At 34.6% G+C, this 17,919-nt stretch overlaps 1 protein-coding gene across 7 annotated transcripts in view; it reads right to left on the bottom strand.

Annotated features, from left to right (window-relative positions):
* Window positions 1–17,919, bottom strand: part of LOC134839426 (5-hydroxytryptamine receptor 1B-like) — a 166,845-nt gene that overhangs the window by 58,443 nt on the left and 90,483 nt on the right. For all 7 annotated transcript variants that reach the window (XM_063854972.1, XM_063854968.1, XM_063854973.1 and 4 more), the window contains exon 2: window positions 13,800–14,465. In XM_063854972.1, the coding sequence (XP_063711042.1) occupies window positions 13,800–14,149 (350 nt within the window). In that variant the 5' untranslated portion in view covers window positions 14,150–14,465. The remainder of the gene's footprint in view (window positions 1–13,799; window positions 14,466–17,919) is intronic.

Raw genomic sequence — 17,919 nt, 5'->3', positions numbered from 1 at the left:
GTGTGCGCTCTGCCGGTAATAAATTTTGGAATCTGGTTGCCCTCTGCTGAAACAACACCCGCAGAGCAAATTCAATATATAAATTTCTAAATAACTTGATAAAAAAACTGACTTTTTTTCAGCGTGAGTTTTTCTCAAAATCAGCTTACTGACGTCATCAATACTTTAGGACAGGTTTTAAAATGGTCGGCATAAATTCGATGTCAAGAAATAGCAACAGGGAGGTTTATATTTCCAGCCTTTGCCTTGAATTGGGCGCCGATTCTGATATTTCCAAAAATAAAACAAAATTGTTTCACTGATGAGTCAATTTTTGGAACATAACTCTTAAGAAGGTCATCTTACCTTTTAAACTCTTTTACAAATCAACCGTTATAATGGAATGGCCAGAAACTTGATAGGAAAATAGTTTAGTTGTACGGGATAAAAGGGAAGCTAAATGAGAAATTAAGAAAAAATATACGGCCAATCGGCTACTTAAGGAGATTTGTGTCATGCGGGCTAAATCTGCATCTTGGTTGTGGATTAAAAAACCATCTGCTCTGTTTGCGTAGATTTAGTCAACATAATCCCTGTATTCATATTTGTTCCGCACAAAATTGAATCTTGCCTGGGAAAAATGAGGAAAAGGAATTTGAGAAAAGATTGCAAAGCAACTTGATATATATTAAGAAAGTCTCATTGAAAACAAAATATAATACCACCTCAATCCATTAGGAGGAACTGAATTACAGATTCCTAATGAACAGAGAGGTCACATTCAGAGAAAGAGTTTTGGATATTCTATATCAGTTTTTTTAAATGGGCACTTCCTCTACATTTAACAGTTTCGGTCTTTATCTCAAATGATACTAATAAAAAACAAGATTGTTTGTATAGCTTAAAGGCACTTTACAATGTTTTCTATTTGAAAAACTGACAAACACGGTTTGACAAAAATTGACCAAATTGACCAACACTTTGAAATTTTATGCTAAACATTTTTCCCATTTTGAAAAAACAAAATAACGTAAGATTTTCTTTCATAAAGAAACCAAAAATGAAAGTGAATTTTACCAGGCAGATAAAGCATTTGGTGATATAAAAGTCATTATTAACATTTTTACACAGAATTATATAACAAAATCCTAATTTTTTTGTTTATGGCAAGAAAGCTTTTACTCAAGAAAAATTTGGTAAGAAAAGTTTGGTGGTTGAGAAAACAAGCCTGTTTTCTTACAAAAATTGGTTTCTTTTAGCTTTGAAAGCAAAAAAATTCGTTCATGTGCAAAGTATGTACGTTATAGATGTACGTTCTTGTATGCACAGGGGCGGATCTAGGATTTTCTCGAGGGGGGGGGGCGGATTTTCGAAAATTTTGACGACCTTTTTTTTTTAGGTCGATCAGATTGATTTTCCGAGCTCTACCAAAGCAGTAAAAAGACCCTGTTTTGGCCAAACTTTCTGTGCCGCAGGCAATTTTTTGAAAAAACAGGTCAAAAAAGCCGTTTTTGGGCACTTTTTGGAAAAATTTGACAAAAAAAAACGCGTTTTTTTGGCGCGCCCCCCCCCTCAAAATTAGTATATATTGGCGCTTAAGGCGCCTTTAGAAAAATTTTACGGTCGGTCGGCCAAAAATGGATTTCTTAAAAAGTACCAAAGGGGGAATACTTTGGGTTGGCAGGGGTTCGAATCCCTGAAGAGAAGGGGCGTCCCTGAGGAGAAGGGGCACAGAAGCGTTTGTTTTGAGCACTGATTTGTTTTTTCAACGAAACTTCACTTATGAAGTGTCAGGAAAAAAAAGAAAGGCCATAAATTTTTTTAGAATTTCAAGGTTATTTTTCTAAAGAACTTTTTTTTTGAATAAAAATAGACGAATTCAAGAAAACTGGAACGTTGAACAATGTTTTCCCGCAGGGGAATCTGGAAAAAGAATTCGAAATTTGAGTATAATCGTTTTTGTGATTTTTTCACTTTTGCGTGTAATAGTTTTCGAGATAACCTTCCTTTGTCTAGATATGAACTGAATTTGAAAACTATTAAAAATTCAAACCGTGATGAACCTTATTTGAGCGTGAACAAATTTTAAAACTTTTTTCTCGAAAAAAGTAAAAAAAAACAATCATCACGACCCAAATCAAAATGTTCACCACGTTAATTGACTCTTTAAAATACATGCAGTTTTTACTACGCAGAAAGCTCACCCTTTCATGAATGGAATTTTAATTAATTGTTGATTTTGGTGATTTTTTTGAACTTCGCCAATAAATTCAACTGAAAACTCAATAGTAAAAACCGAATTTTCTTGCCTCAAACGGCGACTTGAAGATGAATGGGAATTTTAAGAAAAAAGCTAGTCCGTAGAAATTGAAACCTTAATAAGATCGACAATGGTCGGGTTGGAAGTTTTTTTTGATGAAGACAATTAGAATGAGTTTTTTATGTATAACCGTTTTAAAGATGTTTGAAATATGTTTACACACATAGCACTGACTAATGAATTTCTATAACTAACATTTTTCAACATTTTGCTGTCTGCAATTGCTTAATAAAGTTTTTTTTTTGTTTTCTTGTTTGAGCCGGACCCCAACCCAAATTAGTCGAAGGAAAATCTTACCTCTAAAAGCTTCCTTACCAAGCCAAGCGATAACCATCTAACTAAATAACTGCAATGTCAACACCAGAAAAAATTTTTACCCATTTTTATTAAACAACGCAAATCGAGTTAGCAATTGGGTAATTGAGTTACTCTCAATACGAGAGGATTGAAAAATTGTCCAAATTGTGAAAGAAAACAAAATAATCAAGGCTTAGACAAATAGCTTCTAAACTTACCAATTTTCAATTAACATGTTGCTTACAAACGGATATATCTGTCGCTACGAATGTTTTAGTGTCTGTGATAAAACAAATAAATTCGTTTTTGTACTAAGAGCCAGTTTCCAAACAAAAGCTATTTGTGTTTAACTCAGTTGCCACATGTGAAATTATGCTAGTTTTGTGAAAGATCAAAATTATCATTATTGTATTAAAATTGGCAGCAGTTTGATGCAGCAAGTTTTGCGACAAGAAATTGATATTCATCCAACCAAATTGAGTTTCCGTTGCCAAGGAAATAGTTTTTGAACAGTTTTTCTGCTAATTTTTAATGAGAAAATTGCTTTTGAAACGTTTTAATGAGCAACTTCAGTAATAAAAATGTCTTAAAGGCATATTTTTTAGAGTTAATTTGATTTTCAAGTGTTTTAATATATGTATTCATAGCTTTCAATTTTGGTTTCTGAAATTTATCTACGTGAAATTGATGTTAGCAAACTTCCCAATCCAGTTAGTGAAAATTAATGAGATTTTGGCAACCTGATTTAATTTGCGATAACGAAAGCAGACAGAGTGCCTACAAATTGTAGACTCAATCATCCACGACACGTTTCATTTTTATTTGTAAAGTTTTCAGCTAAACCTCAATTTTGCTAACTTTGTCAATTTTTTTTTCTACTCGCTTAATTAAGAACACTTCACAAAACCATTTTGAGCAACATTTTTGGCGCACATACAAAAATCTAACAAAATGTTTTATGCCTTTTTCCAAATTTTACAATTTAATGCAATAAAAATGTTCACAAAATTTGCTCCATTTTGTTTCATAAATGTGTTCAATCAATAATGGAAAAAATCTATGCTTATCTAATCTTTTCCTAGATTCATTAATCTAGCTGCAACACAGCTCTTTGATCCTGCATGACAGCAGCTTTGAGAGAAAAAACCTTTGGAAAGAATAAAAACAAGAGTTAAAGAGACTGCTCTATCTGGGCGATGCCCTGAGAGTGCTTTGATTGCCTTTTGACGGCCTATGGAGTAGTGTTCAATTTAAAAAATGATTAAACAGGAAAATATTTTAAAAAAGTGTATATTTTTTTAATCATCCAACCATACGTTATGTGAAGTACAAAGTGATTATTGTTCTGACTTTCGATACGAAAGTAACGGAATATTTGTGCTCGGGGTGGGTTTTTTTTTTCTTCAGACAAATTTTGACTTTTTAACTAGCCATTTTTGACGGAATTTTTTTATATCATTCAAAAGGTATTGTTATCTTGAGCCTAAAATTGAAAAGATATTTCACCTGTGAGCATTTTGCGTAACGTTGTGAGGGTTTAAAGATTGCCATTTTGGCCATTTTGACCAATTTGGGACAATTAACACGCGATATAATTCGCGCTATTAACGCGTAAGCGGAGATTTAATCCGTCTGAGAAATCATTCCAAATTGGTTTTAAGAAGCTTATTTGCCATAATTGATTTGTTACAAGGAGAAAAATCTATTGTTTTTTTTTAATTGGCTTGTGGGGGGATGATTTTTATAGAAAATTTTTCAAAATTTAGAAAAAAAAATTTTTTCCATTTTTTTCATTTAATTTTTTAATGATGTTTATGTTATTACTGCTCCATAAACGTTAAAAAGCTGTCGGAAATTTCAGGGCTTCGCCCTGATATGAGCAGTCTTGTTTGCATATAGGAAAACAGTTAATAGCACGTAAAATATCGTGTCATTTTTGTATCAAATTGGCAACCTTTAAACCCCCATAACTTCGCTAAAACTGAATATAGGCGAAAAACCGCTTTGAGTTTGAGCTCAAAACAACATGGCCTTTTGAACGATGATTACACATTTTGTCAAAGATCGCTAGTTATAAAAGTTTGTTCGAAAAAACAATCCGAGCTCAAATATTCCGTCATTTTCTTTGAAAGTCGGGACAACAAGATATGAGCAGTGATTGAAATCACCAAGCCCACTATTAACCATTTCTGTATGAAAAACCTGATATTGCTGTGAGATTAAAATATAAGTTGGTTTGAACACACAAATTAATATTTTTTGCGTGAAAGCTAGGCATTAGTTTAACGCTTGCCCATGAGTCACACTGAAACAAAAAAATGTTTGTCGGCTCCTATTGTTCTTGAGTTATATAGGCAATTCTGCTATAAATTACCGGCTTCAGTTCTTCTTGTTGGACCTAGACAAAAACTCTGAGGGTGAAGCACAATAAAATAAACAGATTTATAAGTGAGGTGAGGGTCGTTACATTGGTTGATGGTTGATTCATAAGGAAGTTTTCCTACATAAACTGAATCAGTTTTCCTCTGACCAACAAACATCAATATACTGATTAGATTAGGTAATAACATGGATGAAGTGATGTATCATTATATGCTGCAATAAAGTATCTATGGATTTTTCGTTCCGACTGTTTTGAAGAAAAAGACAGAATTTTTAGGCTCGGCGTGCTTTTTTTTACTCCCGAAAAATTTCGACTTTGTAACTAACTTTTTTGAACGGAAATTATTTACATCATTCCAAAAAATTATTGTCTTGAGTTCAAATTTACTTTTATTTTCTTGAAAACTATATATTTCAACTATGATCTTGTTTTCGTGAAATAAGGGGGTTTAAAAAGTTGGCAATTTGGTCAATTTGGGATTATTATTATGCGATTGATTTGGTGCTGTTAATGAATGAGCGGAAATAAAATTCGTCCTAAAAACGTTCTAAAGTCAGTTGAGGCTTTCTAGATTGTCTATTCAAAAGTTCGCTTTGAGCAGAATCTATCATCTTATAGGTTAAATAGCGTGCGGAGGGATGATTTTCAAACTAAGTTTCAAAAAAATTTCTGTTTTTTTTTATTTCACCCATTTCATAAAAGCAAACACGACTCCATAGACCTAAACAATGCGTTTTAAACATTTAGGGATTCGCCTTGATACAAGCATCTTTGTTAAGTTTTACCGATGACCAGTTAATTTCATATGTACTAGTTGAAAAACCAAACACTGAAAAAACAATTCATTTCATATACAAACGAAATTTAAAATAAAAAACGCTCTTTTGAACCCTCTATCTGCCACCAAAAACATAACCAGCAGACAGTTGGAAAAGAGTCAATAAACGCCAGTAAACAGAAAAAAAACTTTTTTTTCTTTTGTAAAAATCTGAACATTCAAACAAAGAAAAACATAGTCGCCTTAAAACTCTTTGAATTTCTAGAACAATTTATGATTCAATTAACCCAATTTGAGGAAAATGGATCAAGTGGTAAACTTTTTTGCTTCGCTGGGAAATTTGAAATTTACCCAATATGGAAGTTTAGTGACCTTTAAACTTTTACAGTTCTTCATTGGAGTTTGTCTTCATTTTGAGAGGAGAAATGAGCTTGAATTGTAAAAAAAATCTTAATTCAAACCTCGCAAAAATAAGTCTGAGCCTGAACAAATTCTAAGACTTTTCCTGAAAAAACAACAAAAAAAACTATCAGCACCTATATAACAGACTAAAAACAATTTTTTCTAGTTATTGAACAACAAAAAAATCAAATACAGAATAGACCAAAACTGATTCTAGTAAGAACCAAATTTCAGCAAAATTTACAGACATGTAATGTATTTGTAATGAAACAACCTAGAGATTTTTTCTCCTCGGCAGATCCAGTAAGATTGTATGTCAGAAAATGTGTATTTGATGTACCATCTCTAAGTACCAGCTGCTAAGGTTTTCTTGCCGTTAAAGTCCATTTAAATTCGAAGGTTCCAGACCATTTTTCAAAAAACAAAAACCGACAAATTACAAATTGACAATACATGATAGTGTAAATCCATTACCATCGTTTTTCCAAAGAAGACAAGACTGCTCGTATCAGGGCGAAGCCTTGAATGTTCCGACTGCCTTCTAAGGTTTTTCGAGCAGTAATAACATAAAAAAATTAAATGTGTTAAAATGAAATGAATTTTTTTTTCTAAAATGTGAAATTTTCTTTGAAAATCATCCCCCCACGCGCCATATAAAGTTCAAATAGAGAGATTTCGTTCCTTGTAAAAATCAATTATAGCAAATAAGCTTCTTTCAACCAATTTGGAACGATTTCTAAGACGGATTAAATCTCCGCTTACGCGAAATAGCGCGAAATATATCGCGCGTTAATTGTCACAAATTGGCCAAAATGGCAATCTTCAAACCCCCATAACTTTACGAAAAATGATCACAGGTGAAATACTTTTTCGAATTTAAGCTCAGGACAACAATACTTTTCGAATGATGTAAAAAAAATTGGTCAAAATGGCTAGTTAAAAAGTCAAAATTTGTCTGAAGAAAAAAAACCCACCCCGAGCACAAATATTTCGTTACTTTCGTATCGAAAGTCGGAACAGTAATGTAATGTTTATGCTATGCAGGTTGCGTTTTTCTTGGACTACAACTATAGTCAGATTTATAGATGTTAATATGCAGTTATCATGCTGTTCTATGAATTGTTACAATCAGTATACTAACAGAAGTGTGTGATCGTTTTGTCGCCGTTGATTTTTTGCCAAGAAAATTTCCGTTCACATAGCCTACTGCTATATGTTTCCCTATAGATGATATGGACATCAAGAATTGCATGAAAGATAAATGTTCTCAACTGATTTTAAAAAAAAACACACATTGATCAGAGTAGAATTTGAAAACAAAATGTTTTTTTTTTGAATTGTTTGGAAGTTTTTCACTGCTAATTAACTTGATTAAACTCAAAAAAGAAAAGAAAAAACCCAAAACGAAAAACCCAAAAAAGTAGAAAGTTGCCAAATCAATTGTTTGCTCGATGTGCATAAATGATACGCACACAGTATGGAAGCTAAGTTTACGCTCGATACTTCAGTATTTCAGATTTCCCTTTATGTTTTGATGGTTAATCCAGATCTGAAAAAATCTATTCTATTTCAGATTTAAATTTCAGATAAAAAAATAAAGAAATTCGGATTTTTGAAAAATTTACTGAGCGTCACTTTGGGCGAAAGAAAGGAACAGTTAGCACTTTATTCTGATACCAGTCTGCTTACCTTTTGTCTACAGTTGACATATTTCGTCCAAACTCCACAACTACCGTATGAAAATAAACCACGGTCTGAGGAGCACAAAGGAAAATATTCCTTGAAACGAAAAGAGCGATTGACGAGAAAAGAAGAATTTGAAGAAAAAAAGTAAGTTACAGTTAAGTCGTGAAACATGCTCAAACTTGGGTTCTAGAATTACAAATTGTTAAAGTCATTGAAATCCTTTCTGTTCCTACTATACGTCAAAACGCAGATTAGAAGAAGCTCAGTTTGACATTTCAGTGGACACGTAAGAAATTTGTGATGAGCTTGAAAGTATCAGTTTTTAACAAATTCGAAAAGAGATGGAATTTTGATCGCACAGCTTATTGCTTAGATAATTTTCAGACCTAATTTTTAATTAAAAACTCAATAAAACCTTTTTATTACCTTTTTTGTACAGTTTGAGCCCATCAATATGAAGTTAAAGCTTTCTGAAGAAAATGCGTTCATGAAAGGCTCAAAGGTTTTTGCAGTAAGCAACTTCGCTGTGGAATTGAGAAGCGTTGATTGTTGTTTGTAATTTTATTGAGTTGCAGAGCAATTCACGACAACCCAACAGACCGTATTTTATTGTGGTTGTTTGAAATAAAAATTAACACTGCAACTCTAATTCAAATGCAAATTGAAACAGATCCTAAAATGGACGACAATCTTATACCCCCATTAATTGAGTGGGTGCAATAAAACGTCCCTCAAGACTACTTCGAAATTAGCACTACTTTATGGGGAATTGCCCGCAATTACTATCGGGTCGGGAGATAGGTTTATGATTTGGGAATAAAGAATGCGGCAGAGGCCGATCGATACAGCTCTGGTATCTTGTAGGCAGGAGATACAAAAAGATACTGTTAAAGAGAAGGAACGCCCAAGATCCAACCCCCTAACCCATGCCCTCTCAAACTTATAGAACTCATAAACTCATCGGCCTTTTTCAGTATTTCCATTTAGTTTTCAGCGGTGAGACTATATTGACTACATTTTTGGATCATTTTAACAACCCCCTCACTCCCCACCTGCGGTATCTAGTAAAGAATAATTACCCCATTAAAATACTAAATCAACGGTTAAGCATATGCGCATTTTTCACTTAGTAACTAATACTCTTTTGCAATAGGAAGTGGGACATACGAAATTTAAAAAAAATTGTTGGGAATTGCCAATTACTTTTATGGCGCGTTTTTAGTGGCTTGATTGGCTGCGAATTATTTCACTGAAAATTCAAATTCAACCACAATTCATCGCAAAAAGTCAACGATAAGTGAAAACTTAAAGTGAACGGAGTTGAAGCAAAAAAACCTAACATGGAGCGAACAAAGTTTGAATTAAAGGAAATTTTGAAAAGGTAAGCGGAGTTGATTGCAACCTACAGTCTTGTTGAAATATAAGAAATTAACCTCAAGTTTTGATTTACTGTCATACAGACTTTCATGTAGTTCAAAATGGGAAAAAATCAGGGCTTGCAAATGGTTTGAATTGACGCTTGACTGGGTTGATCATCAGTCTTAAAATTTAGCAAAGTAAATGAACTAATATTCAATTAAGATAATTAGTTATTAAAATTTTGGTTTTGACTGCTGTCAATCGATGAAAGATTTAGATTTTGAGCAGATTGTATAAAAAACAAGGCTGAAAAACGTTCACTAAAATATTAAAAAGGCTAACCTTAAGTTAATCCCGGCATTCAAAATGATGTGAGTAACCGTAGACAACTTAGCAATTTAGCGAGTCAGTTATACCACAAATATTCTTCATGCAATTGTACAGATTTGACTTAATAGTTTAAAATGTGATTTTTTGAATTGAATAATCGAAACTTTCAAATTTAAAATGAAATTGTGACGTCGATGTAGTTGACAAGATTCGTCTATCAATCAGCGGAAAAATGACGTTAAAGCATGTGCAAATTCAATTTTGTCGGACAGTATTCAGGCGTGATTTAATTTGATGTGGTTTAATCACTGCTCAAGTGTCGAACAATACCCTGGTGGCTTGTCGAGTGGTTTCTAAATAGCCGACGCTAAAGGCTTCATTAGTTGAGTTGACCAGGAAGTGGTAGTTGGCAAACTGATGGTAATAGTAAAGACGATACAAGCCAACAAAGTTCAAATGATTTCCAAGCTGAAAGTTGAGAATTTTACTGGCAAAAAAGGGTCTTTATAAAGTTTTGGGAGAGGTTTGAAAATCAAGTTGTTCGACTTGTCGTCAAAATGTCGACAAAATTTTTCAAAATTCTAGATCCACGCTAAATTTTAGCGATCGACGTAAAAAAAAATTAGATAACCTTTTTCTATTCATCAGTAAAATGAAAAATTACAAATACAGTTGCTCGGCCGCTGTTTGCTATTTTTTTTTGTATTCTGAACTAATCCTAACCATTACAAAGTAAGTTTCAATGCTTCTAAACTGGTAAGCTAACACAACATTTTCCTATGATGTTTTTACTGATCCCCTGGCTATTCCCGGCTTTTGTTATTAATGTTGTCCATTTTTAGAGTCAGTTTTGTCTTTCACAGACATACTAGTGATTCGAAGAGTAATTAAAACGTTTCCAATAGTTATTCAGCCTACCTACCATCTTGATTGGCCTTGAAGAATTTGTTATGATATTAAGAAAGTTTTGATGTCTACAAAAAACATCTGATAAAATTTTGCTGATTTCAGAAAACACTTACAAAGTAGTTTAATCCGCTTCAGACCAAAAAAAAGTTTGTCTATTGAAAATAAAGCAGTTCATTTATATATATCAGCCGCAAATAAGTATTTCCTTAGCTATTGAAAAGTTTGATCTACGTTTGCGCAGGGTTTATTTATCATTTTTAGCAAATGAAATACAACAAAGAGTGCTAATCAGGAGTTGAAAAAAAACTTTTTGACAAAAAATCATGTTTTTTTTTGCGTAATAGCACACATTGACTAAGTTATCTCATGCGCATATATATGTCAATTTTCTTATTTTCTTTTACTTTCGATGATAACAATAGAAGCATTTAAAATACCTTAACATCTTTTCAGAAACATAAAAAATAATGTTTTAAAAAATTTGATATTGTCTCTGCATATCGACTACTTTCAATTCAGTATAAAAGAACTATGACTTAGGGTGCGATTTTTACAAAGTCAAAGAATTACGTATGGGGTCGAGCAATTAAGCCTTGGCGTGATTCGGATTCAAACAAATAGTTTTTAAAAATTTGTCTGTGTCGCGGAAAAAGGTCTGAACACTTTTGGTTCTCAGACTAAAACAGACAATATAGATAAGACATTGTTGAGCTGATTAAAATAAATTAAAGTTATAACAACGTTTCGCTTGCCTTTCTACCATGTGAAACAAACTCTCAGCTCATGTTTTCTCTTTTTTTATTTTGATCGCTAGAAAAAAAATTTTTTTTTCGGGATGATTAATTATATCCTTGCACTTCTTGCATAAAATTTTCCAGGAAATTTTTTGTTCTTTTAATGAACGTTAGTTTGCATATCTGCTATAGATTTGCTTAATTGTAAAGTTTTTTAGGAACTTAATTGGTTATATCCCCTTAAATAGAGAACACGTACATGAAAATTTTTGCTACAAGATTTGGAGGAAATGGACATAAATCAAGTGAGAACGAAGTCTTTTATCAAAAAGTTTGTGTTTTTTTTTGCTTTCGCTTTTTTTTCCTTAACTTACACTTGTTTAATTATGAGTAAAAATGTGTAATTGCTCTTTAAGAACACGTTTGACCAGAAGATACACTAGAAGATAAAAACCCGCACTCAGTAAAAAAAGAAAATAATCGATTATATTATAATTATAATCGTACTTTTAGCAAAACTATAAGTAATTATATGCGCCAGTTTTAGATGTTTAAACGATTTACATTTTAATAAATTATAATCAATTATAATTGATTATAATTTTTCCGAAAATCTCTTTTAAACTCTTATAATCTCTTGAAATCTATTATAATCTGTTAAAATTGATTATAATCTCTTTTTCTATCAAAATAATATTTTACAAGAAAATTCAATTATAATGGATTATAATTTAGCTATTCTGCATGAAAACACAATAAAAGTCAGTAAGAAGTCAGAATCAGTAAACCGGGGGCGGATCTAGAATTTTTGCGAGGGGGTCTCGTAAACCCTATAAAGGTTGACTGGATTGATTCCAAGCTCTCCCAAGGCATTAAAAAGAACCTGTTCTCGTCACATTTTATGCCCCGCATACAAAATTTTGAAAAAAACGGCCAAAAAAAGCGTTTTCAGGCATTTTTTGGAAAAATTTGACCAAAAAATCAGGGTTTTGTGCAGTGCGCACTCCCACTCAAAATTAGTATACATTGGCGCCCAAGGCGCCTTTAGAAAATTTGTAGGGTCCGTTACCAAAAATGGATATCTCAAAATAGTGGGGGGACCTAAAACTAGTGGGTGGATCTCAAAATAGTGGTTGGAAAATGGGGAGACCTTTTGGGTCGACAGGGGGTCGAATCCTAGAGGGGGATAGGATGGGGGGGGGGGGGGCGTCGGCCACCCTACGCCCCTTCCTATAACCGCTAGTGGCTATAAGTACAAACATAAAATTTCTTTTAGTTCGGTAACCAACTGAAAAGCACACAAAACAAAACAAAACTAAACCGAAATGAAGCGATGACGTTCGTTGAATAATAATGGATTATAATCCATTATAATGGATTATAGTTTAATAAAAATTCAGAAAAAAAATTCATAAAATAATCGATTATAATCGATTAAAAACTTTTATAATGATTTTTATTGTTTCGAAAAATAGTAACATTATAATCCATTTTTAATCGATTATAATCAATTATTTTTGAAATTTATGGAGACTTTAACGTAAAAAATCCATTATAATCTTTTATTTTCTCTTTTTACTGAGTGCGGGAAAAATATTCAAGAGCCCTGATTGCGTATAAGAACGATTAGACATGCTATACAAATTCCGTAGTCTGTCCCAACTTGTCTCAATTTTTATAAATGTCTGAGTTGAATAGCAAGTCTAATTAATAAAAAGAGATCTTGAAATGATGAACAACAGCAGTTCTTTCTTCTTTTTTTTGCATAGGTCTGTGCATTTGACTTAAAAGAGGAAAGGAACTTTGTATTCGGGTTTGTTTTATTTTTGTTCTTGGTACCACAGGTAAGCAAAATAATCATCGGAAAGTGTCAAGTGATATGTCATATTAAAGTGATTTGAACGACTTTAAAAATTTTTCTCAGTCTTAAAATAGCTTTTTTATACTTTATTTAAGCCATAAAAAATTAATTTTACTCAAAAAACCTAATTTTTGAGTAAGTTTGCGCCATTTTGAGAATCAAAAAATTTTCAAAATTCATTTTCAATATTTAAAAGTTTTCTGCAAAAAAAAGTAAACAATTTTTTGAAAATTTTTTTGACCAATTTTTTTTTCATTTTTCTAATCATTTTTCTACAAAAACTGTTTTCCATTTTGCCTATTTTATTATGATTGTCGAAGATGCATAATTTACATGCTATAAAAACCACCCGACTTAAGTAAGGTGAAGTAACCTGGATGATTCAAATTCAACTAAGAATCGATTGACGTAACTCTAACATGATTGATCATAAGTCAGATAGCCAAAATGTACGAAAAAAATTACGATAGATCAACTTTATATTGAGTTCAGGATGAAAATTCGAGCATACATATTTTTGTTAAATAGGGTAGTGTTCGCCAAATGGGTTAATACTCGCCAAATAGGGTAATATTAGCTTCAAAAAATTAGCCATGAAACATTTAGAAAAAGTTTGTATATTAATCAATGGTGCAAATTGGTTTTTGGGTTTTCTACACAAAAAAAATGTCCCTTTACCGGACTTCAATTGACTTATATCAATTATCAGAGAGATATCAAATAATAAGTGGGATTTGAAGATGAAAAGATGAATGACTCACCATAACGACTCGTCTAGGGGGCTGGGTGCGACAGTGACGCCTCCTGCGGGGAAGGGGAGGGGGTTCTTTGAGGTAGTCTTCTCCAGATAGTGAACAAAGTGTCTTTCGATCCTCTCATCGTTGGACACCCGCAGAAGTTTCATCAGTAGTTCCAATTGTTCTTCAAGGTACTCCATGTTAACCATATTTGGACCCAGATTGTCTAACGAGGAATTCATTCTACTGTCTGAATAGTTGCTATGACTCATGTCTGATCCGGAAAAGTATTTCACTTCTACTCTTTCCTGGAGTCCAGGTTTATGATGTTCCGACTGGTTAAAATGGCTAGAAATTGTTGAATTTCGTTCCATGGTTTTGCAAACCCTTTCCACGAATTATAAGCTGTTATTTTTCAAGTACAATTTATTTAAATTGTCTTTCGTTTAGCATTGCTTTAGCCCTGCTGAGTTTAGCAGATTTGACTTCCGTCTAAGCTGGGAAGCTCCTGCTGTGTTAGCGGATGTTATGTAACGAAGTTGTTGCTGTAATTTGCATTTTGACCCTTTAATTCAGTGGGTGGTTCTCAATTAATTTGACCGTGTTGTACACATCCAACGTAATCATTCTAGGTGATTCAGGAAGCGGTATTGACTGATAATCATTGATGGAGTTTGAAGATCTCGTACTCTGAAACATAAAGTTTTGTCAAACTCATACTAGACTGAAAGTATGTCACTATATGACCCGAGTTGAGGTTTTAAATGAAATGGTTGAATCAGATATCATAGTTCGAACTTTACTGATCAGCACCCTATTCTCTTAGATGGGTCTAATATAGAAAACCGAGTAGCTGATCTCGAATCTACTTGAGGCGGAGTTCTTATCATTTCTTGTCACTTTGTAAAAAGGACATTATTTAACTGTAATTTTAGAAGGTCTCAAGTCGTATTAACTCTTGTTTATCGCGCACAATGCATGACTTATGAATATCTTCCTTTTGTTAAATCACTCGGCTGATTTACCAAACAGAGGATACGTCATTGACCAAAAGACACAATACATTTCTCCCAAAGTCTAACGGAAATAGCTCAAAAATAATTTATAGTATTAGGCTATCCAGTAGTGTAATTTTCGTATGATAAATTCAGTATAAGAGCATTTGTATTCAATAACGAATTCAAGGGACATGGTTTTAGCACCACTGGAACGAGACCTTGCGGATGGCAGGTATCAAAGGAAATGAAACGAAGGTCAATGCCAAGAACGGACTGCAAAACCAAAACTATCAGAAACTGAGATGTTAATATATGAAATTCCCTTTTCTCACAAAATTTGAATTGCATATTTTGAAAATGAAAATAGTTTGCAGTAACTAGGCTGAGTATTAGATCATACGGGTCAACCTTCTCCCTGGGCTAATATGAACGTTTTGCAAAAGTTTTAATTAGGCGCCATTCGCCTCTTTCCGAATCTCCAAACTTTATGCGCTATCTTTTCCTCTCACTGATTGCTCTCCTTCCCGCTCGTGCCACGAGATCGAGTGATCATAACTGTCCCAACTTTGAGAAGGCCGTTCGTTTTCGCGTACTCTTTCTAGAGCCCGATTCATCCTGGCTAGTCGAATCTTGACTCGCTTTTTCCTTCGCCCCCATCCCTCGGCTATCCTTCTTCATTCCCCTCCGCATTTTGGATCCGGGCTCCTTTATCCTTCGCCCGTTCCGCACAGTCTTGGTTAACCGGTTTGTTCTCCTGTGGCACTCCGGACGCCGCTCGCGGTGCATCGTTCTTCTTGACCATTTGTTCCTTTGTAGTTTTATTTCGCGGTTTCGGTCCACTGGTTCCCTGGGCTTTTTCGATCGCCCTCGCTTGCGCTTCGACGCCACACGGTAGCAATGCTGGCCTGTAATCCGATCTGAGATCGAACCTCGTCGTCCCATGATTTTACCTTCGGCTTTTGGCTTTGCGTACCTGCTTTTCCGGTCCTCGGACTTTTATTCAGTGCGTCGAGCTTTCTCCAGAGGCTCGCCAAAATTGGTGGGCTTGAGACGTTCTTCACATTGGAGGCTTTCATTGGCATTCGTTTCTCAGCACTCTTTTTTTCTAAGAACAGACCCATTTTGTAACGTGATTGTGTGTTTAGATTCCTTGACTACCTTTTGTTTTATTAATTTGCACCTGTTGTTTTTCTCTCGGATTCGCTGGAAAAGTTACTAGGACCGTCGGCTAGGCCAATTAGTAGTGTAATTTGTCCCTTCATTAGTTGCAGCGCAAGGCACCCAATCGCGTGTCGCTAATTTTTTCATCACTTTGAGAGGATGATACATATTCTGCTGATCGTATTCGACATCCGACCGCATAATCCAGTTAGTTCTAGCGGGGTGCGTCTGAGCCTTTGGCGCCTCTGTGTCTAGACATGCAGATTTTTGTCCTAGAACATTTTTCCTTTTGAAAATCTGTAGTGACGGTTTTTGGTTAGGTTGCGTGTTTGCCTCACGGCCATGGTGTGCCTCAAATCGCGACATTTTTATCGAAGCGTTTGGCGAAAATCGAAGAGCATCGAGGACCATTTTAACCATTGCTTCTAATTTTCCGTGATCCTTTTGCTTAAGGTACGTAAGAATAAAATTCTTAATGTTTTTCAAAGTACGTTCCACGCACCCAAATGCCCTATGATTGTTTAATGGAGAGTAGACAGTTTCGATGCCCTCGGCTTTAAAACATTTACTAATTGCTTTTGAGGTAAAATTGGACCCTTGGTCCATGTAGATTTTCCGAGGGACCTCTGTTTGAAGAGCTATTTAGAAAGAAACTTCAATACCTTGTCGGATTTATTATTATTACATATCATTGCCGATGGCCATCAAGAAAAGTAATACATGTTTATCTGATTCATTTACATCTTTTAAAGGACCCCAATTGATAATATTCATTCGGCTCCGTTGTCTCATAGACGGTTCCTAAGTCATTCTTATGGCATACTGGTTTTTAGTTTCTACCTGCCGCTGTGCATGCTGGCTACTCCTTGGCCGCCGATGCTAGACTTCGATAGATTTATGGGAACCATATATCCCTAGCCAGGTTGCACATAATAGTGTCCCCAAGATGAAAGCTGTAAAGGCAATTATTCATGGGTCGTCGAAGCGTGATGGGAATGGCCAACCGTTCGTCCATCCACAGGCACCCATCCCTTACGTGAAAGTCTATGATGTACTGTCCCAAGTAGCCTCCCATGGCTTTCACCTTTTCTGGGAACTGAGGTTCGTTGTTCACTAGCATGTCCCGAATTGTCTCCAGTTGCAGGTCCGCCTTATAATTGGCCTTCACTAACTTAAGCTGGAAAGTTCCAGCAAGCATTCTGATTTCTTGGCCACCTTCCATCCTTTCGGGATTGCGCTCATAATTGCATTCGTAGCGTAAGCTGGCGGCTAAATTTCTCCAGTGAATTCAGATGGAATTGAAATTACGGTATTGGCCTTTGCCTCTACCGTTCCTGTGGTTCTGGCCTCTAATCGCTCGTTAATAACTTCGACCTCTGATGAACTATCGCTACTGGACACAATATCTGAACATTCAACAAGGAGTTTATTCAATATTTTTAATGAAGTATACATAATGGGGAAAATCAAGGAGTTACTTAATTCGCATTCAGGAAAAACTCCGAGTATTTTCTCGCTTTTGCAAATACTAGCGTTCTGATTGGCTGTTGTTTTGCCGCATGCATGGGAGCCCTCATCCGGTGACAATTGATGCTTGTGTTTGCATACTGCACTCTCATTGGCTTAATCAATGCTGTTTCTATTATTCATTGCGACTGTTCGTGATGTTTCAGAAATATAGCCAAAGGATTTGTTGATCAATGTAAAATTTGCTACTCTAAACGTGTTATTATATCTACTTATTCTCTCTGCTTCCCCCACCGGATGTCAAGAAAGGCAACCGGGGATTCCGTATTTTGCCCCCGCCATGTGTTCTATTACAAGTTTGCAATAAATATTCCGAAAAAAAGTTTCTGAAATATTCTGCGACCATACTACCGCTAGAATTTCGAATTCTTTTGTTGAGTATTTCCTTTCCGCTGCGTTTATGTATCTGGAGGCGAACGCAATCGGCCGGCAGCCCTCGGGGTCTAACTGTTCAAGCA

Source organism: Symsagittifera roscoffensis, chromosome 2 (genome assembly GCF_963678635.1).
Source record: "Symsagittifera roscoffensis chromosome 2, txSymRosc1.1, whole genome shotgun sequence".
Classification (NCBI taxonomy): domain Eukaryota; kingdom Metazoa; phylum Xenacoelomorpha; order Acoela; family Convolutidae; genus Symsagittifera; species Symsagittifera roscoffensis.
Note: the sequence above shows the minus strand (reverse complement) of the source record. Positions and strands in the feature narration are given on the sequence as shown.